The sequence below is a fragment of the Phyllosticta citriasiana genome (genome assembly GCF_038021145.1).
Source record: "Phyllosticta citriasiana strain CBS 120426 chromosome Unknown IWZ02scaffold_9, whole genome shotgun sequence".
NCBI classification, from domain to species: domain Eukaryota; kingdom Fungi; phylum Ascomycota; class Dothideomycetes; order Botryosphaeriales; family Phyllostictaceae; genus Phyllosticta; species Phyllosticta citriasiana.
Genome location: NW_027117286.1, coordinates 1450797 through 1470815, shown reverse-complemented (window position 1 = coordinate 1470815; position 20019 = coordinate 1450797). Strand labels below are relative to the sequence as shown.

Here is a 20019-nt window from a genome sequence, read left to right as displayed (position 1 = left end):
GGGCATCAAGGGGGGAACTTTTGCCTGAAACTGGTGTCCTTGCGCAATTCGTACACGCAAAGAGCCGGCATTCTTGCGCTAGAAAATCTCAGATGTGACATGGGCCCCAAATCCGTAAGCGAGAGTGCAGTCGTGGCGTGGTTTACAGTTGTCGAGAAGTTTCTTTTGGCGGTGATCCGAAAGCGCTTGCTTGCATTCAGATGATCATGAGAGCGAAGAATGGTTGTGTACATCTCTGACTGAGAGTGAAGATAGTGAGATAGTTGAATGGCAACAAAACCGCTCCAAACCCGATGGTCGTCCATCCCCATCCCGTCAATCCACACTCGTCCAACCGACCCTTGCAAAAAGAGTAAAATTGGCAAAACCAAGGACGCAGTTGACGCCGTACTTACAGACACAAGGGAAACGCCGTCAAACCCAAAGCCCGTACCCGTCCATGCGTAGCGGTCATCGAAATCCCGTCCCGCACCAACAATCACGTAGACCAAAAGCCTGTTTATTTAATACCCCTTGGCAACCTCGCCCGCGACGCCAGCAATGTAGCACGTGGCCGTCGCCCAGATGAGCGTCGTCAAGACAGTCCGCACGCCTTGGCGGCGATTATGCTTCTCCTGCTCGGCCCTTGCCCGCTGCTGGCCGGTGAAGACGGCCTCGGTGCGCCGCACCTTTTTGCCGCTGCTGCCGCGGTGGTGACGGTCGACGTTGCCGAAAGATCTGCTGGGCCAGCTCGCGGGGTCCGACGCAGACCTGTTTTGCAAGGCCGAATCGAACGCCTCGCTGCGGCTGTCTTGGTCGACGACAGGATCCAGGTTGACGTAGCCCGTCGGACTCATGGTCGTGGGCGTAGGGGGTAGGGGGATGGTTGTGCCGTCGACGGGATTGGCACGTAGGGGCTTAGCACGGACAGATTCGGAAGGAGATGGGTGACCTTCGCGAAGGCGGAGGACGAGCAAGTTGCCGGTGCTGGCGACTGGCTCGTATCCTTCCTTGCCGAGCTGCTTGAGATGAGGCAGAAACTTTACAGGGTTTGCAAGTTTGGAGAGGGCGACGCTGAGCGAGATGGGCGTCTCGCCAGATGACCGAACGGTAGACGTCGTCTCTGATGTCTCAACCGTCCGCGCACTGCGGTCGTAGGCCAGCAGCTTGTAGTAGCGGACCTGACCCTTTGAGCTGCTCTCATTCGAGGCGGACGCTGCTTCCGATGAGGCATCTGTGCCTCCCTGGACCGAAGACACAGGATGCGGAAAGTTCTCTTCGCGAGCCTCTGTTGGTGGATCGTGCTTCTCAGGGATCGGGTTTTGAGCGGCCAATTCAGCTTCGAGATTGTCCGGCTTGAACTTGTATTTGTCTGGGTTTTTGGCTTCGTGTTCAACAAGGCTCTGATGAATACTCTCGTCCACACGTCCTTCATTTTCAGGCTGGGCAGAAGCCGGCAACGGAGTCAACGGTTGACGATGATCGTAGGTAATCTTGCCGTAATGTTTCTCGTACACCTCGCGGAGTGTTCTGGACAGGGCAGCATCTGAAAGGAGCCCATTGATGTTGTTCAAAACACCTCGCTCCTCGCGTGATGAAGCTTTGGAATCATGCGCGCCAGTTGACACCTCTTTTTGCGTTGCCGAGTATCGTTCTTTCAGCTCTTGTTCCAAAGTCTTGCGCTTGCCATTCTTGCAATCTTCAAGCTCCCGCTCGTACGACGTCTCTAGACCCAGTGGTTGCAGAGAGTAGCCATACCAATCCTTGGCAACGTCAGGGGACGCATCTTTGCGCCGTTGCTCAATTGACTTGGGAGTGGCGAAAAACTCCATCTTGGATGTACATACATCGGAGTAAGAACCAGCACCAGTTGGTGCTTCTTGAAGTTCCTCGGCGAGCGATTTCTTCTCGCCCTTCCGAACAGCTTCCATTTCGCGCGCGTAAGATGACTGCAGGCCTGTAGGATCCTTGGAGTAGCCGTCATCTGGCATGGATTCGGATTGAGTCCTTGCCCTGATTTCGTCCTCCAGGCTCTTGCCCGATTCAATCTCACGTTGGTAAGACGTCTCGAGACCCATAGGGGTTTTGGAATATCCATCTTCTCTCGGTTGGCTGCCGGGCTCAGTTCTTGCCTGCAGTTCATCCTCAAGAGATTTCCCTGACCTGCGCTCTCTTTCGAAAGATGTTTGCAGACCAGTAGGTCTCCGCGAATACCCGTCGTCAAACTGCTCCATCTCTTCCTTTGCAGCTATCTCGGCGGCGAGGTCACGGCCAGCTGCCTTTTCCCGCTGGTAGGAGGTTTGTAGTCCGATTGGCTCGTGTGAATATCCGTCGTCGACACTTGGCCGACGCCCTGACTTCAAGTGCCGTGATGGAGCAGTTTCCAGTTCTGACACCGCCTCTGATTTCGCCTGGTTCCTCTGATCCTCGGTTGTTTTCTCAAGCCGTCTTGCAAAGCCCCGAGGAGGATTAGATACTGGTGCTTCTATCTTACTGCCATCCTCGTCGACAAACGAGTCTGAATTCTGGATCTTTGTGAATTCCTGATGAAGCTGTTCCTGTCTTTTCTGGGCAGGTGAGCGCTCTTGGTATGGAACCCTCCCTATCCTCCTCATACGAGACCTGATATCCTCGGCAGTCAACAGATCAATGTCATCCTCGGGCAACGTGTTCCTTGAAATGGGGCCAAATGGAGTATCGACTGACTCGGCAGGAGTGAATGGCTTTGCCGGGTTGTGTTGTGGCTTGGTCCACGGTGCGTTCACGGACCGCCTCTTTGTGACATTTTCTTTCGGAGGAGGGGGATCCAAGCCTTGTCGTGCGTACCAGTCATCCAATCGTGTGATTGTTTGCTTCTTTTGCTTGGCATCAAAGGCCTTCAATGCGTCATCACGAGGGTCGCGGTAAGCTTTGGACGCATCGTACGAAGCACACGTCTCGTCGCGGGAGTCTGCTGCAGCTGAGGTAGACTCCTGACTTGGTGTAGCGGATTCTGACGTCACTTGATTGGTACGAGTCTCTGTTTCTGCCTGTGGCGCATCCTCTTGGGGAGCCTTTTCAACCATGCGACCACTGATGGGATCATATTCGAAGTTGGAAGCACTCTTGTTTGGAGATGATGTTGTAGACTGGATTGGTGACACATATGCTGAGGCTTGCTGAGTTGGAATCGGCGCATCTTGTCCATCCCTGGTTGGTAATGATTGGTTTTGGCCCGCCTCGTGGCTAGACTCGGCAGGCGCATCAGTCACCGGCGATGACCGGCGGCAAGGACGCAGTCCTGGTGACGGCGACTCGCCCTGGCGCATACGGTTCGACCAGCCAAAAATGGCCTCGTACGGGTCCTTGTCTATCTCTTGCCGGAAGCGCTCCATGCGCTGCTCGAAATGCCGCCACTCTTCGTCGAATGGGTCTGCCCTCCATCTCGGCCAACGGTTCCTGCCCCACCCACCGATGCTGCGGGCGTGTGCGGATGGTTGCGACGTTCCTGACAGAGCGTTCTTGACAACGCCTTTGTTGGTCCTATGCGGGAACATTGCTGCGACAGAGGTACAATGACGAGGAAGTGGTCGGGATCATGTGTCAGACAGAGAACCAAGCTCGCGCGAGAACTGTTGATCAACTGCGGTCAGTGGTTTGAAAGTTGGTAGACGTGCAGAGGGTGGTTGGGAGCAACAAGTGAGCCGTGGTGGTGTGAGCCCAAGGCGGCAATAGGGTACGGGCAGGTAGAATGCGGGGATGCAGGGTGGAGCTTGGATCCCTGCAGGCGAGCAGCACGTACCAGGAATGAGTTTAGAGGTTGAAGAGAGACGGCGAGGTCGACGGGCGGCGGAAGAGTGAAGAGACAATGAGGCTGAAAGGACAAGGGTGAAGGAAGAGGATGAGGAGGAAGGGAGCAGGCAGTGAGTGAGTGGTACAAGAGCAGACGGGCGGCGGGGCGGGCGATTGGCGTGAGTCCGCGGGGTCGGCCGGGTGCACGTCTGTGTGTGGGGAGAGAACCGGGGATCCACTCTTGCGATGCACATGCAGTGGGAACGTATCTACACCAGCTCCTCAGCAATTCCCGCTCTCAATCGACTGATGGGCTGATGTTCCTCTCCGATCCAGCACCAATCCCGACTGCAGCACCATCGCGACAGCCCGTCAGAGCTTAGGTTGGCTCCATCTGGCCGCCATGAAACCATCTACTACTGTACGGCTCGTCCGCCATCGCCACACGTGATGGATGACCAGGGTATGAGCACCAGGCCACCAAAAGGCCCTTTTACTGATACCTCGAATAGTTATCTTGTCAATCCTCGTCCGCTTTTGCATTGCCATCATGATGTCGTACACGCTAGGTTGCCCCCGACCCCTCATCTTCGTCCTCTTGAGAACGCCCTGTCGCTTTCAACGTGTACCTGCGTCTCGAGCCGAATGTGCATCTCATCCTCACACTGGGTTACGTGCTCATGCGCTGTGCTTTTGTGGTCGTGCGTCTCGTTTGCTGCTTCGCAAGCTGTGCAGTTGGTGTGTGTGGTCGACGTGTGCCGCAGCTCGTCCAGCTTGAGCGAGGGAATTCGTCGCAATCCTCTACTCGTCCTGCCACTCTCATCCGTTGCCGTCAACTCGGCCACGCCGCTATTGCAGCCAGGGAGCCGCTTCAGGAGTGGTCGGAGCGTTGGGAGCGATCCAGCCGTCAATCCCACGCCCGACTCAAAACTCGACCACATTGCCCCGGCTCCCAGTCGCTTCAAGAATTCCTCGGGGTGGCGCTCGTAGTATACGACGTTTGCAAGGCGTATGATTGTCGCGGTACTTGCTCTGGTTTGAAGCCATCAGCGGAGTGTTTACTGAGACCAAGTGGGGCAGGTTGACTTACAGTGCGCCTAGTGCTAGAACGAGGACCAGAGAAACCTTGACGCCCTTCATCATCCGCACGCGCCACAGCAAGAAAACCGGCATGACGGCACAAACCCAGTTGCTCGCTATCGATGTGGCCGACAGGACATGAAAAGCCGTGAGTAGCATGCTTGGCCCATGGCAACGACCTTTTGACGCGTCCCAGGACGCAGATACTGGCTTGCAATCGACCAGGATCGCAATGTCCGACTACAGCGCACCAAGAACAGTCAGGAATACGGCCAGGTAGAGCGCCAGGCGGTGAATGGCTCTGTAGGAGATTCGAAGGAGCGTGATGCAGATGCTGGTCTTGATTGGAATGGTGCCCAGCACGTAGAAGAATTGGAAGAAGAAGAAGCTCTATTGCCGAATCATCATTCTCTTCTTCTCCCGACGCGAAACAGCTGACGGCGACCAATTCCAACTGTACTCTCACCTTTGCAACGCTAATGGTGTCTGTCTGTGAAGTCACATTCTTAGGGTACATGTAATCCCCTACTCCAATAGCACGTCATCGATATTACAGCCTGGTACGTCAGCATGTGAAACACCTGAAGGCGCACAAGTCGGCCACCAAGGCCAGTGAAGACGCCAAAAGGCGGGGGAAAGAAGGCACGTACGAGCCCAACACACATTAAAACATCATTAACGCCAAAACTCCGTATGCGCCATCTCACCATGACTCTTGTAAGGACAATGACCCATGATAGCGAGAGGAGGAAGACGGTGATGGTGAAGAGATTGGCCGACAACGGGTGTGGAGAAGTCGAAAGGGCACAGGCAGCCAGACAGGCACGAATTCAACATTGGAGGAAAGATTACCGGTGTTTGGCTCGTGAACCCATGCAGGTACAAAAGTATGCGCACGATAGACAAGAGTTACTAGGGGTAGACCGCAGCCACGGATCGACGGGGCTAAGTAGCTCATCGAACGAAAAAAGAGACACCACGGTCCGGCTTTCTCGCGCAGCAGAAAAAAAGGAACGGGTAGTGGGCGGCCTGGCTGTCTTGTTTAAGAAGCCGCATAAAGCACTGTTCCCATCATCGCAATACACATCCACGCGCACCCCCTCCCCTCTCCTCTCCGTCCGAGATGAGGCTCCGGCATCGAACGAGTTGGCAAGCCGAGATCTACAGGGGGGTAAACCATCACCGCTATCACAGTGCGAGAAGAAACAAAGTCGCGGCGCGCTGAGCTTTTTGCCCAGCGCTGCAGCACTTGTAACCCGCCTGGTGAGGCATGCTGTCTCTAGTTGCGCTCACTCACGTACCTACAATACATCCACACATATGTGGGTATGGCTGTAAAGTGCCGCCTCCTCTTTGCAGTACTAGGTAGCAACTGTTGTGTGACCAACGCGCAAGAGCAAGCAAGCAAGCAACTGCTCGCGCATGCGTCAAGCACAGGTAAAACAGTACCTATGTACTGACTGACCTGACCAGTACCTCAAGGCGACGATAATCACCGTTGGTTGCGCTCCACGCAATTCGATCATCCCGTCTTCACTTGCTGTTGAACGCCTACCTGTCTGTCTGCCTGCCTGCCTGCCTGCCTGCCTGCCTGCCTGCTCGGCAACATCCTCAGGCCACACACACATGCACACATAGCACGCAAGAACCCACGCGTCGTCAACTCAACCGAGTCTAGCCTCCCTATCTGCTCACTTACGCGCGCTAACATACGCACACCAAACCCCATACATGTCCCACATCTAACAAAGGCTTATCTCACCGCATGGCGTCACACCTAGGGAAGGTAGGTCCCGGTTAGAAATAAGGAACAAGAGAAATAAGAAATCAAGGGAGCGGTTCAAAATCACCCATTTAGTCTCAATTTTTGTGGCATAGACAGAAGAAAGAGAGGGAGAGGGAGAGGGAGAGCAGTGGCGTTGGCGTTAATGGCGAATGAGAAGGTGAAATGTGCGTACCGAGTACGACGACCTCTTCGATGAAGCCCACCCAGGCGTCGAGGGAAGTGGAGTGGAGAGTGTGGTAGGAAAAACCATAGACAGTACGATGCGCAGCGACAAGCGGCGCGAGACGAGGCAAGGCAAACCAAGGTAAGACGAGACGAGCTATCCGTCCGTCATGCACGCGATGCCATCTTAGTTCAGCCTGCACGACGCAGCTGTGCGTAAACTACTACAGTATAACACAGTATCATAGGACAAGTCAGCAAGTACCTTTTCGAAAGACGACACGCAGAGGCAAGTAAGTAGTCACTGCACAAGGAAGCATGGAGGGATTATGGCATGAGGTAGATATAGTGGAGCTGCTGCTGCTGCTGCTAAGGAGGTAGGTAGGCAGGTATCGTATACACATACATGATATGAGGAGAGTGACGTGATGGGAGAGGCAGGATAAGATAAGTACGAGAAAAAGAAAGAGGAATGAGGAAAAGAGGATCCAAGAATGGAGAATCGTGCTAATGATGATGGTGATGAAAATGCTGTTCATGATGGCGATGATTGATGGGATAAGAGAAAAGGAAAGAAAGAAAGAAGGAGGAAAAAGAGACACCAGAGCGCCGCCCGCCGCCTGATTACCTGTCCGCCTGTCTGTCCATCTCTCTGTCCATCTGCCTGTCCCTCCTCCCTCCATATGCAACCAACTCGCTCACTGCTGTCAACCAATCGCCAACCACTTGCTACGAAGGTAGCCAAATCTTCCGTTCTTCCTCCCTCTCTTTCCAATGCAAAAGTTTCCCGGCGTTGTGCTCGTCTTCCCCGCATGCATGCATGCATGCATGTATGCAACCACTGAGGCGCAGATCAAACACTTCCACACACCCAATATCTCCCGCAGTCCATCAACAAACAGCCCGGTGTCCAGCACACTCACACGAGCTCCCAAGCCATCCATGCAACCATCAACGGCGAAAAACGCGCTTCGTCCGGTCACCCACCCACGTGCCCGCGCTCCCAACAGCCTCCACCGGCGCCCTCGCCCAACCAAACCAGCGGTTGCGCCTGCGATAACTAGCATAACTGCCACCACTCCAGCGCTTGGACGACGCATTAGCTGAGCTACCACCAACACTATCGCCATTGCTCGAGCCCCAGCGCATGCCCCAGCGCATCTTGCTCTCAGCGACGCTCTGGATGATGTTGATGACTGCAAAGGCGCCCGAGCCCAGCGCGCGGAAAAGCGCCACTGCCGCCACGCTCCACAGGATGAACTTGAGGTAGAAATTGGCCCCGACGTCGCCGACGGGGTACGCCTCGGAGACGGCCATGGCCAGGATCGCGTTAGCGATTAGCCATACCACCACCATGTACGTGCGCACTGCGCGGTAGTAGTCTTCCTGTGCTTGGCTCTCCGACAGTCCCGGCGCCGCCACTTCGATGCGGTCGCGCAGGTTGCGCAGCGCTTCGTCGTAGCACGAGTCGATGTCGAGCTGGTCGGACGGGATTTCGAGCTCGACGACGCCGGCTGTCGCGCTGCCGCGCGCGCTGCCCAGATCTGTCTTGGCTACGTTGTCGCCCTTGGTGCCCCAGGTGACATCGTGCGCATTGCAGAAGGCGTAGACCTGCAGCGTGCAAATGTAGCTGGGGAGCAGCGCAAAGTACTGGGCCGAGCTAGTGAACATGTGCCACGGGTCCAGGTACAGGAACGACATGAGGAAGTAGAGGCCGATGGTCGACGCCGTCGACACAATCATGTTGGTGAAGATGTTGTTGCCCAGCGTAAACGTCGTCGATGGGTCCTTGACTTGCATCACGACAATGTAGAGCGATGCGAATGTCGTGTACACCATGATGACGCCGTATACGATCATGCTGAAGAGGAACATCTTTTTGGCGCCTTGAGGTCGATTGCCCATGGACAGGATGAACTGCGTGCAGATGAGCAGTACGCACGCGTACCGCAGCACCACGAAGATGACTTTGCCAATGTTGTGTCCAAAGGGGTCCAGCTTCGGGTCCGATAGCGATCCGGCGATGAAGTAGAAGGTGAGATAAAAATTAGCCAGCGAAAAGTACGTAAAGAGCAGGCTGACAAATTGGTACATGAATTCAATGTGCAGGAGAATCTTTCGCCATAGCGTGTGGTCCGTGACCCAGATTTGCTTGAAGTGGAGGAGCGAGTAGACGGCAGCGAAGAAGGCACCGTTGAGCCAGCGACGTCTTTGGGAGATGAACTCTGGTACAGCGTCTGGGAAAGTGTCAGTTGTTTCCTATGCACCGGCTTCTGGTCTGCTACTCACCTGGCACGTCAGTCTCTCCCGTGGCGCGCTTGACGTACTTGAGGACCCAGCGCTCATTCCTTTTGGCCACAAGCTCCCAACATAAGATGCGATCCTCAGCCAGGTACATGTTTGCGGTAAACACATCGGCGTCCTGTCCGTGAAGTGTTTCGCCCTTGAAATACTGGCTCAAAGGTCCATGTCCTGTCTCATCGTTTTGGAGTGCATGATAACGGTACGCGCTCAGAGCACCGGGCAACACGGTAATGTATCCAAAAACCGACTCCAGTGGCTTGTCCAGGATATTCGACATTTTGTACTCAAAGTTTTGCGACGCCACCAGCGGGTTTAACAAGCCGAGCCACCCCTTTCCCTTACCTGCCTTGATTTCTCCAGCGGCACCAGCAACGTTGGAGTCCGTGTCGAATGCTTTCCACAGGTAATACAGCGATTTGGGTCCTGGTTTGGTGCCGACATCAAGCAGGATGCAAATGTTGGGGTTCAGCGCGCGGCCAAAGGCGTTGAAAAACCAACGGTGCGAGTTGAGCTTCTTTGCATTCTTTTCCTTGAGGCAGAAGATGATCTGGCACGGGACGATGCCCTTTTCTGCGCCTTTGAACTTGAGGTCGGCGTCGAGAGATACCTGGGTCGTGTACTCGTACACGTGAGCAGTGACCTCCTTGTCGTTGACAGTATTTTTTGCAATGCCTTCTTGGTAGCATCCCATGGCTGCCAAGGCGTCGAGGACCCTGGGGTGTACTTTTGAGCGACCATCAGAAATGATGCACACAACAATCTTCTGCCAACCGTCTTTGCCCCATGTCCGACTCTTTGCGCGGGAGCAGAAGTGGGAAATGTTCCTCATGACACCATGCATGGTGCGCGTAAAGTCAATCTCGTTTTCGTTGTACATAGTGATGGCAATGAAGAGCTCCGTCTCTCGCTCCGTCGGGCCAAAGTTTTGGCGCACCTTGTAGCCTCTGTCAACGAAATCATCGGGGTCACAAGTCACGGCCGTGTACCGCATGTGCGTAAATTCGGTGCCATCTTTGCGGGGGAGAAAACTGTAAAGAGTGGTCGGAATCTTGCACTCAAGAATGAGTTCGCCGTTGACAAGGCGGACTTCACGCTTCTCCATCCTGGCTTCGCGAGCTCCGCGACGCTCTTGCCGGCCGGCCGGAGCAGGGCCTATGTGCTTCTCGCCGTAAAATTCGTCGGTAAATGTCGAGTGGCTGTTGAACGAGTCCACGCTGTGGAGTTCGGGCCTCTTTTCGTCGTCATCGGGACCAAAGACATCGTCTTCGCCGTCTATGTTGATGGTAGCCTCGCTTCCCTTGGAGTCTGAAGAGCCTGGCCTTCGGGGGAAGAGCGGCTGTGGAGGTAGCGGACGCCTGGCGCCGCCCGAATAGCGAGATGGAGTTCCTGGACGCGGGCTGCCATTGATGTCCACTGGCTCAAAGCCGGCATTGGAGGCGGGCGGACGGGGCCAGTCGGTGGGGCGGGTCGGTGACCAAGGTCTGGTCGGCGAGGTGGAGCGCAATGGGCTTGCAGTCCTCCATGGCATATATGCGTCGTCCATTTCAGGTGGAGGCATTTGCGGGGCGTCATCCAGAATTGACGAGCTGCCGGGGAATGGGAGGTCGGTGGTCGAGGATTGGTAGGTGGGCTGGACGGGAGACGGCCTATCAGCGGGATCTGGTGAGTCTTCTTGGTCGACAGGTCTGCGCTTGACGCGAGTCTTGAGCTTGACGGTCTTTTTGATTTTGTCGGTGCCGCGTTTGAAAGCAGATTTTGGTTCAGCGGGCTCAGCGGGTTGAGGGGCTTGAGTTGTAGACAAGGACTCTTCAACTTCGCGAAGAAAGTCGGCAATGGCATCTTCGGCATGCGAAGTTGCTGGGGCATGGTTGATACCATCATTCGCCGCCGTCTCGGGTTCCATGTCCGGGTAGCCGGTAGGACCGTGAGGCGAGGAATGAGAGGGTGGAGCAAAACTAATAGCTTCAGGTGGAAGCGTCGCTGAAGGGTTGGGGTTTACTGACGCTGGAAACTCTTCGAGGTCGTCGCCATGAGTCAACAGACGCATGGTTGCGCCGCCTTGGTTCTGTGCGCGAGGATATCGCTCTTCGTCATCGTAATAGCCTGGAGGGGCACCGTAGCCCGAAGAAGACTGATGAGGGTCCATGAGCAAAACGAGTGCGCAGCTCTGCGCGGAATGTGGACAGTGTCGCCGGAATGCGGATGATTTGCAGCAGCACTGTGGGGGATCGCTGCGACGTTTGTGGGGTATCGGGCGACTGGGTGCAATGGTGGTCCTCGCAGAGGCGCAGAAAAGACTGAGTACTAGCGGGAAGAAATTGAGAAGCGGTGATGGAAGGTTGCAAGGCGACAAAGTAAAAAATTGCCAGGTGGTTGTCGTGTGGATGCAGAGGTATAGACGGCGGCTGGAGGGTGGCTGGGACATGCAGCCTTCCTGGTAGTAAACATGGCGTTGCCAAAGGGACGAGTCAGGGACGCCCTATCGATAGCACAGGCCCGCCCCTCAACCCGAGGACCCCTGCCGGTTCCTGAGCTGTCATCAACCCTTTCTTGGTCCCCTGCATCAACACCAACCGCCCTCGCGTCGTGAAATTGGGATTCGTCCTCAATGTCGCTTTTTTTGTTTTCCACTTCATTATCATCGAATTTTCAACCATCACCAGTCTTGTGGCTCGGCTGCCGCTTTTCCATCGTCGCCGCCAACAAGCCGACTTTTTGGATGTCCGTCCACGGCCAAACATCCGCCCGTCTGATTTGCTTTGAGCCAGCCTCGACATTTCTGGGGGCTGGTCATCCTTTATTTGTGGATTGTAAGCTACCTGTACATTACTGCCCGAGTCGCGCACTCCTCGCGCCAAATCTCACGGATCATCACTCATATCAGCACTCGACAGTTGTCGGCTTGTACGTTTGGCTGATCTCAAGAAAGGGATAAGCATCCATGTAAGGAACCAGTTCAGGCCGACGCCTCTCGATGCTAATCGCTCTGGCTTCAAAGGGCCGACACCATAGATAAGCCTGCTCCGGTCGTACGAAAAGGCCTGCGATAATTTGTTAAATAGCACACGGTGTCGTTCCTGGCCAAATTTTTAGCCTGAGAGCTTCAAAACCTAGCTTTCCAGCCTTCCAGAGAGTCATCACTAAGTCCGCGAGAAGAATTTGGCCTTTGATTTTGAGTGTTTGTCACTGTCGAAACTCCTTCCTTGTCTGTTTCGCGTTTCCATCGCAAAAGCCGTCCCGAAACACTTTTCGGGAAGGAGGACATTGACCCATGAGAAACTTGCTCTTCCTTCTCCGCTTTGCTTTGATGCATATCACCGTTCTTCAACAATAACCCGAGTGATGCTACAAAGCTTCGTCATTGTTCTTTTTCCCTTTTTTGTACCATCCGTCCGATCTTTGCCTGTCTGTCTTTCGTCACGTCATGTCAGAGGGCCCAGAAGAACTCCAGACCCTGATTTCAATCCTGGACTAGGAAGCATTGTCGGATCAGATCGCTTGGTCCTAAAAGTGAACTGCCCGAACTGTCCGCTTGATGAAGCAGTGGATGGCGACAAGTGGAATACAAACGACACAGCACTGGTACAAAGGACCCCACTGCGGTTCACGTTCGCTGCTGATCAATGGCAGATTTACGACCTCATTGTCTCCGTCAAGGCCTCCCAAGAATTTAGGTGGCACGTTGCAAGACCTCAAAAGCCTGGCAATTACGCAATACTTTACCCTCCCGGACCCCTCATCGGAGATACTCCCTTTACCCCAAGTGTCAACATCATTGGGCCATCTTCACTCACCGTGGATAAATACCTATTCGGCGACGCCAACTACTTTCCCGTGGAGGTCCCGGGAATGGTCAAGGCAATCAGCATACCCAACCGCTTCGACTGGAACATTACCCAAGTCTCCTATATCAACGGCCTTTGCTTCGCAAACGGACCCGATCCGGGTAATATCATCAACATCCCCGTGGCTCTTGTGTACCTACTCCACCACGCCGACCTTCAGACTGAGATAGTCTGGTGGGAGTTACAGGACGTCAACGACTTCCGCACGGAAACATCAGAGCCGAAAATGCCGCCCCTTCTGGAAAGAAAGCTCTTCCACGACAACCGGGCGTGGCTGCAGCCGCAATGCGATTGCAAAACGCTGTCGGATCAGATGGCTCGATGGCTGGTCTTTGGGGCTTTGGTCATTGTGCTTTTGGTTGCGGGAGCGATTTTTGAGAGAAGGGTCGTCCAGAGGGGCGGCCAAATCAGTCTGTGCGACAGCGATGAAGAAAAGATTGAGTTCAGCAGTAACATCGATGATGAGGGCATAGATGAAGAGTTGGAAGAGAGGTTGGAGAGACATCCCTGACGTGAGCTAATACGACTCGACGCAGAGGAGTTTTGGCTGAGTCCACACCCTCTGGAAGCATCTTTTTTTGTACGGTAGCTCGCAAGCGCAATGTTTCGTCGTTGCAGTTTGTACTTTGGTAAACCTAGAGCAACGGTGTCTGGTAGTGTCAAAGCTCGAGCTGCCACTGACGTTATCCTCATCAGGAAGATATGACGTAGTGCTGTTCTTGAAGAGAACTGGCTACATATGTCAGGTATAAACTCACATCGTCACATCGAAAGATGGTGTTCCAACACGCACCACAGAAATCAATCAGCAACATGACAGGCTCGCTCCCCTTTTCATGCGCGCTCATCACCAGCGGCCGCGGCGGCATCGGCAAAGCCCTCGCCTCCTATCGCACAAAATCAAAGTGCTACTAGCCGGACGGATAGAATCGACTCTCGCAGCCAGCGCTCGCGAAATCGGCGCCGCAGGCTAGTACGTGCTGGACGTGGGGGACACGGGCAGCATCGCGCCCTTCATCGCACGCGTGACGGCCGAGCACGCAGAGCTCGACTGCGTCATCAACAACGCGGGCGTGCAACGACCGCTCGATGTACAGCGTGAAGAGCCCGCCGCCTTCCTCGACAAGGCCGACAACGAAATCGACATCGATTTCAAAGGGCCGCTGCACCTGACAATCGGGCTGCTACCGCATTTGCGGGAGCGGGCGAAGCACGGCCCTGGTGCTGCTGTTGTCAATGTGTAGAGTGTGCTAGGCTTCGTGCCGTCCAGTATTGTCAATCCCGTTTATAATGGCACAAAGGCGTGGTTGCATTTCTGGAGCATGAATTTGCGGACGCAGCTAAGGGGGACGGGGGTCAGGGTTATTGAGATTGCCCCGCCGATTGTGGCGACGGATTTGCATCGTGAGAGAGAGGATCCGGATGAAAAGAAGAAGGAGAAGGATCCAGGTGCGCTCAGTGTGGATGAGTTTATAGACGAGGTTGGTAGGAGGTTGTTGGCTGGAGAGGACACGATTGGTGCGGGTATGAGTGCGGGAGTTGTTGAAAGGTAGTTTAACGGATTATGGCGATATATATGGGGAGTTTGAGGAGAAGTGGAAGTAGACTGAGTTTCGAATTTCAGACAGTTTAATGATTGATTGGACTTGATGTTGAGAGACTCGTGGTCTCGTCTCATGGTGTAGGGCGGCGGATCCCAAAACGGACTAGCGCAGACGCGTCGCGGTCGGGCCTTTAGCCGAGTCGATTGTTTACATTTCCACCGAACAAGCAACCGCGCTGAGCGAACACCTCTTGGATCCCCCCCACCATCTGATCACATCCCACGACGATAACCATCGAACACATTGCATCAACATGCCGCCGAGGCGCGCCGGAGCCGCTACCATCTCCAATCTGGTCGATGACTCCGCTTCCGAGGACGAATTCGCTCGCAACACCACTGGCATGATGGTGTCGGAATCAACGGTCGAAAATGCTGCGCGCGCCACCAAGGGCGCCAAAGGACGGCCCAAAAAGAATGCGACAACAAAGGAACCACCGGCGACAACAACAAGGGCGAGAACCACAGCGAGACGAGCGAGTGGGGGGTCGGTGGTCGCGGGCAAGGCCAAAGTATCCAAGGCAAAGAAGCCCGGCCCAAAGCGCAAAGCTTTGGCTGAAAGGCCAGAGCCCAATGGAAGCGACACTGAAGAAGTCGAAGACTTTGACCAGCCGCAAGAACCAGTAGAGCTGGCGCCGGCCAAACCAAAGGCTCGAGGACGTCCCCCGAAGGCAAAGGCTGCTGCGGCGGTCGCGGAGCCTGAGATCCCAAAGAAACCTGGCAGAGGAAGGAGGGCGCCCAAGAAGGAGGAGGAGCCAGTCGAAGAGTCCATTCACGTCATTCCGGAGACGCAGCCAGAGCCCGACCACATGGACGTGGAGCCGTCAATTGAGGAAATCCCGGAAACTCAGCAGACCGAGCCTGCGCGCAGAAAAAATACTCGCGGACGAGCTGGGTCCAGACAACCTCAGCAGTCCGAGTCTTACCGGCCAGCTGCAAGCGCGTCGGAGACGGAAAAGGCTGGCGGCGATCCAGCTCTTAGGCGGAAGCTGGGAGACATGACGAAGAAGCTTGAGAATCTTGATATCAAGTACCAAACTCTGAGGAATGTGGGCATGCGCGATGCCGAAAGCAACTTTGACAGGTTGAAGAAGAGCGCGGATGAAAGAGCGAAAGGTGCGCAAATTTCCACCATTTAGTGTTTAAAATCTTACAATTTTTTCAGCCCAGGACGATCTCATTGCTTCTCTGAAGAAAGAGCTCGCAACCCAGCGTGCACAGGCCACGGAGTCAAAGGCACTCAAGAGCCGAGTCAAGGAGTTGTCAGCCGCAAATGAACAGATCAAGACAGAGCACGCAATGGTTCAGGATCAGCTCTCTGAGGCTGAGCACAAAATTGAAACCCTCAACGCCAAATTGTCCGCCAAGGTGGCAGAGGCAAAGGCCCCAGGAAGTGCCGTAAAATCGCAAAGGACAGCCACGGCTGGCGGCAGCGAATCGGCACTCATCCAGCAGTTGAAGGAAGACCTCTACACAGATATCACCGGTCTCATCATCCGGGGCGTCAAGCGCGAAGAAGATGAAGACGTTTTTGATTGCATCCAAACGGGACGCAACGGAAGTAAGTAGAACTTGCAAGCATTCGTCGACCATCACTGACCAAGTTTTAGCCCTCCACTTCCACCTAGCCATCGAATTCGGCAACAAAGCATCCAGCCAAAGCTACGAGGACGCCGAGTTCGCCTATGTCCCGCTCCTCGACGAAAACAGAGACAGCCAACTCCTGGAAATCCTACCCGACTACCTGACCGAGGAGATCTGCTTCCCTCGCAATAACGCGGCCAAGTTCTACTCTAAGATTGCCGAGTGCTTGACGAAGCGCATCGTCGACGAGTAACGGCGTGTGGATGGTACGACTGATGGATAGACTGGTTGTGGTTCGGCAATTTGGCATGGGCGTTGCGCGTTTAACGTCTGGGCTAGCTTTGGAAGCATGATGATACCTCTTACTGTTTGGGAGGAGCCGGCTTTGACCACCTTGGTATATTTCCTAGGCGGAATCGTCTTTTGGGAGCAGATTTGGCGTTTGGCTCGTAGTGTTTCTGTTTCGTCAGTTGATTAATCCATTTTGTAACTACTGTTCTGGCGTACTGTTGCCAAAGACGCTCGTCGTCTACCAGCAGACTCCGTACTGACTATGCTGAGGGTCAGAGCGCAATCAGTGATGCATGACAACTTCTACACACCATGTTTCCCACCTACGCTTCGACACTCTGAAGATTGACAGCAGCAATAAAAGAGAGAAGTAGAAAGGGTAAAAGAAAACGGCGCGGATCGAATTGATGACGCACTGTTTGCCCGACAGGATGCTAATCACCAGACAGTTGAGAAACACCATCACCATGTGATTCACTCTAACCACCCGACAGCTTCATTGCACCAATGGCTCGACCCCCTTGTTTCCCCCAATTCCTTCTTTGAGAGAGAGACTGGGTTTGCGGCATGTGTGGAAATTTTGTGGCTCGTCTCGTCTCCCTTCTCTCCGCCGCCTTACCTCACGTCACCTCGCCAATCACTAAACACACAGTCTTCGTGTTGGCCCACTCTTATTCAAAGAGCAGCGCATCATGGCGCATCATCAAACATGTCCGAATCCCCCAACTTTCATCGCCTAGTCAGTGCGGCGGGCGGTCTGTCTCTACCCGAAACGCTAGCCAGCCAGCGCATAAGAGCAGGGGTGGGGTATATGCGCAACGGTCGCTCGCTCTCGCTCTCGCTCTCGCCGCACATCCCGGTAAAGAAAGTTTTTTCGAAAAGCTGTGATGGAAGCGGGGGAAAAGCGCGGGTGAATGAGAAGTTGGACGAGAGGGGAATGGGACTGGTTGATGGGAGGTGATGGATTGGTGAAAGGGTAGGTGAGTACGCATGTGGTACCCCTGACTTTTGGAGACCGATATCGTGACAGGAAGTTTTCATTGCGCTGCGCCTACCTAGGCACTTCACGTGGAAGACGCAAGCAAGCGCTAGAACATTGATAGGGTGCTCGCAGCGCTCATCGTTCAGTTGTCTGCCTGTCATTCTACAGTGCCTTGCTTAGCGTCCGTCCGTCTGCATCGCAGCGGCAGTGACAGTGGCCAAGCAAGGCGAGGGAGACTGTGTGCGGTAGGTGGATGTGGAAAAGTGACAGCCGGCCAACGGACAGAGCATCGGATTATACCGAGTGCTACAGGGCAGAACTATACCGTAGCATCGCGGCAGCCCGTCGTTCTGCGCCTCGACCACCACGCGTGGCCATCTCGTCTCGTCTTTTTTCGCCTTGTTTATCTATACCCACCTCATTCGCCTGCCTGCCTCGTTTTGATGGCCACCTCAGCCAGCTGACTGCACGTTGCTACTGCGCTTTGTTGCACTGTCTGCTTCTCACGCTACTCCGCGCTATTCCTTGACATTGTTTCGCCTGTGGCTTTGCGAGTTCAGCGTGGCTAGGGCAGGCATGGGCAGTGGGTGAGTGGATTGGAGGCAGAGGCAGAGCCGGGAAAAAGCGAGGAGATAGACAGGGGATGGAGCAAGGACTGTACTGTACTGTAGATGTGAGGTGGAGGTGTGATGGAGGTGTGAGGGGGAGAGCAAGCAAGCAGTGCCGTGCATGACGGGTACAGGGCGAAGGAGGAGAGAAGGAGGAGGTGGTAGCGGTGGTAATTGTGGTGATGGTGGTGTTGGAACAAGCGCCCTTCCATCTGTTCCCTGTCTCTCACTCTTCCCCATGCATGATATCCAATGTCCAATCATCCGTCCATCTGACCGACCGCCTGGTCAACGTTTTCTCGAGGACCTTGTTGCCGCTGCTACATGCATCACGTCCCCACCGGCTGGAAAGCGAGGAGAAAGCTGGACGGAAGATAAGAGGAACAAGTGGCTGCAGGCCGATGATCAGCGTCAACAACTTTCATAGAAAAACCAAGAGCATGACGGGAGAATGATGGGAGATTATGTTGATTTTGGCCCTTTCATTTAGCCCGGTTAATAAGGCAGCTGAAAACCCCTTACTACGCCCCTTACTAAGGCGCAGCCTCTCATATACGTACAGATTTGACATCAGAAACTAGGGTTAAAGAGCTAGAAGCTAGACTTTTTTAACCGATTGCCTAACTGGAAGTTAAAAAAGTTGTAACTCGCTGAGTACTGTACGGGAGAGGCATGGAAAGCAGGCAGTGTCATGGCCAGACCAAACCAAACCAGACCCGACGCGCTAAGGTGAGGTGGACGAGAACAAGAAAGCGCCATTACCTTAATTCTGCTAGCTTGTGCGCATCTGGAGTGATTGGCTCACTGACTGGTCGGATGAATGCAAGACAAGTGATGGAGGGATGGATGCGAGGTGATAGTGCGAGAGGGGCAAGCAGGCGGCAAATTAGAAGAGTGGAAGGCGAAAGAGGCGTGCTAGTCCATGGACAATGGGGAGAGGAGAGAATGGGAGGAAGAGGGGGAGGGAAAGAGAGAGAGGGGTATGTAGCATTGGCCGCCAGCAGGCGATGCAACAGGTAGGTAATCAGCTGGTTCATTCGACTTCAACTCGAATACTTGAAGAAAGCAAGAAGCAAGAGAAACGGAGAAACAAAGGCGCAGCCAAAAGCGCGCAGCCACTTAGAGTAGACGTAGAAAGAGCAGGGCGTGAAACCGTATGTCTCTCTGGTGTTTGAAGTGAGGTGTTTGACTACCTAGTAGCTGGCTGAGATAGATTGCTGGCGACCGTTGTGCCGGTGCGATGCTGCATTAGGCGTTTACCGCATTTCAAGATTGCCATTGGCAAGTGCCAGTTGCATCAGTAGTGGTCACCTACAGTATCTACCTACCGGCCGGTACAGTTGGTAAGTACTCGTGTTGCATTCGAAAGTGCGTGCAAAGCAGATTGCCAGCTGCACGAGGAATGGCGCCAACGCAATGTATGCCCAAACATGATCCCGCAGTCCACGTTCCCAGTCGTAGTGAGTCCGTACAGACCTGGCGAGGAAGAGCATGAACCGACAACAAATTCCTAATTCTCTCGCAGACTGCGAGCGGTGTTTCGCTCTCGTCGCTCCCTCTCTCCCTTCACCTCCTCTTAGGCCCGTCGACATCCTAAACACGGCGAGCCCCGTAACGGCTAAGGTAGGCCCATTTGCCGCGATCCAACCCCGTCGCCATCCTTGCGGACGGGTGTCCCAAGACAAGGAGAAGTACCGGTACCCCTGCCAACGACTAGTCGACACGCTCCGCTGGCACTTCTGGGCTGAGGGCTAAGTGCCGGTGTGCACGCTGTGCGGGCGGAAGCATGGACAAGAATGACCTGAGATAGATGGAAAGTCCCTGTCCCCTTCTAGGCTGCTGCCAGAAGCAGTGCGGAGGCGGCGGCGGTGGCGGCGCTTGCCGTTGCTGCTTCCCGGCTCTGGGCTCTGCGCGTCTGGTGCGTGCTCACCGCCAGAACCTGTTGTGCCGGTACCGCTCCAGGCGCCTCAATATGCCGATGGGACTGCGGTTCTTGCGATGGACGTGGTCTTGTTGTTTCGTGA

The 20019-nt window shown here is 54.6% G+C and overlaps 6 protein-coding genes across 6 annotated transcripts; 3 read left to right on the top strand and 3 right to left on the bottom strand.

Annotated features, from left to right (window-relative positions):
* Nucleotides 1-1377: 1377 nt before the first annotated feature.
* IWZ02DRAFT_318531 (uncharacterized protein) lies at nt 1378-3901 on the bottom strand. The gene is made up of 3 exons (XM_066764171.1): nt 3761-3901; nt 1559-3590; nt 1378-1496 (listed from the first exon to the last, which is right to left on the bottom strand). Exons 2-3 carry the CDS (start codon nt 3513-3515, stop codon nt 1417-1419), a joined length of 2037 nt encoding a protein of 678 aa, XP_066621435.1. The 5' UTR covers nt 3516-3590; nt 3761-3901; the 3' UTR covers nt 1378-1416.
* A 433-nt stretch (nt 3902-4334) lies between these two features.
* IWZ02DRAFT_492186 (uncharacterized protein) lies at nt 4335-4923 on the bottom strand (the record flags this gene model as incomplete). Its single annotated transcript, XM_066769820.1, has 2 exons — nt 4335-4782; nt 4841-4923. 2 exons carry the CDS (start codon nt 4921-4923, stop codon nt 4335-4337), a joined length of 531 nt encoding a protein of 176 aa, XP_066621434.1.
* Nucleotides 4924-7729: 2806 nt separating this feature from the next.
* Nucleotides 7730-10985, bottom strand: IWZ02DRAFT_381005 (chitin synthase-domain-containing protein; the record flags this gene model as incomplete). The annotated part of the gene is made up of 2 exons (XM_066765138.1): nt 7730-9015; nt 9068-10985. The coding sequence occupies 2 exons, from the start codon at nt 10983-10985 to the stop codon at nt 7730-7732; spliced, it is 3204 nt and encodes a 1067-aa protein (XP_066621433.1).
* A 1439-nt stretch (nt 10986-12424) lies between these two features.
* On the top strand, nt 12425-13438 carry IWZ02DRAFT_483381 (uncharacterized protein; the record flags this gene model as incomplete). Its single annotated transcript, XM_066769166.1, has 1 exon — nt 12425-13438. One exon carries the CDS (start codon nt 12425-12427, stop codon nt 13436-13438), a length of 1014 nt encoding a protein of 337 aa, XP_066621432.1.
* Nucleotides 13439-13740: 302 nt separating this feature from the next.
* Nucleotides 13741-14480, top strand: IWZ02DRAFT_470683 (short-chain dehydrogenase; the record flags this gene model as incomplete). The annotated part of the gene is made up of 4 exons (XM_066768813.1): nt 13741-13832; nt 13874-13900; nt 13931-14148; nt 14182-14480. 4 exons carry the CDS (start codon nt 13741-13743, stop codon nt 14478-14480), a joined length of 636 nt encoding a protein of 211 aa, XP_066621431.1.
* A 224-nt stretch (nt 14481-14704) lies between these two features.
* IWZ02DRAFT_500798 (chromosome segregation protein Csm1/Pcs1-domain-containing protein) lies at nt 14705-16761 on the top strand. Its single transcript, XM_066770262.1, has 3 exons — nt 14705-15646; nt 15696-16091; nt 16141-16761. Exons 1-3 carry the CDS (start codon nt 14785-14787, stop codon nt 16365-16367), a joined length of 1485 nt encoding a protein of 494 aa, XP_066621430.1. The 5' UTR covers nt 14705-14784; the 3' UTR covers nt 16368-16761.
* The last annotated feature ends 3258 nt before the right edge of the window (nt 16762-20019 follow it).

Coding starts and splice junctions, on each gene's coding strand:
- IWZ02DRAFT_500798 (XM_066770262.1), top strand. CDS start 14,785: ATGCCGCCGAGGCGCGCCGGAGCCGCTACCATCTCCAATCTGGTCGAT. Junction 15,647..15,695: donor CGCGGATGAAAGAGCGAAAG/GTGCGCAAATTT, acceptor CAATTTTTTCAG/CCCAGGACGATCTCATTGCT. Junction 16,092..16,140: donor CCAAACGGGACGCAACGGAA/GTAAGTAGAACT, acceptor ACCAAGTTTTAG/CCCTCCACTTCCACCTAGCC.
- IWZ02DRAFT_318531 (XM_066764171.1), bottom strand. CDS start 3,515: ATGTTCCCGCATAGGACCAACAAAGGCGTTGTCAAGAACGCTCTGTCA. Junction 1,497..1,558: donor TTCATCACGCGAGGAGCGAG/GTGTTTTGAACA, acceptor ACACTCCGCGAG/GTGTACGAGAAACATTACGG.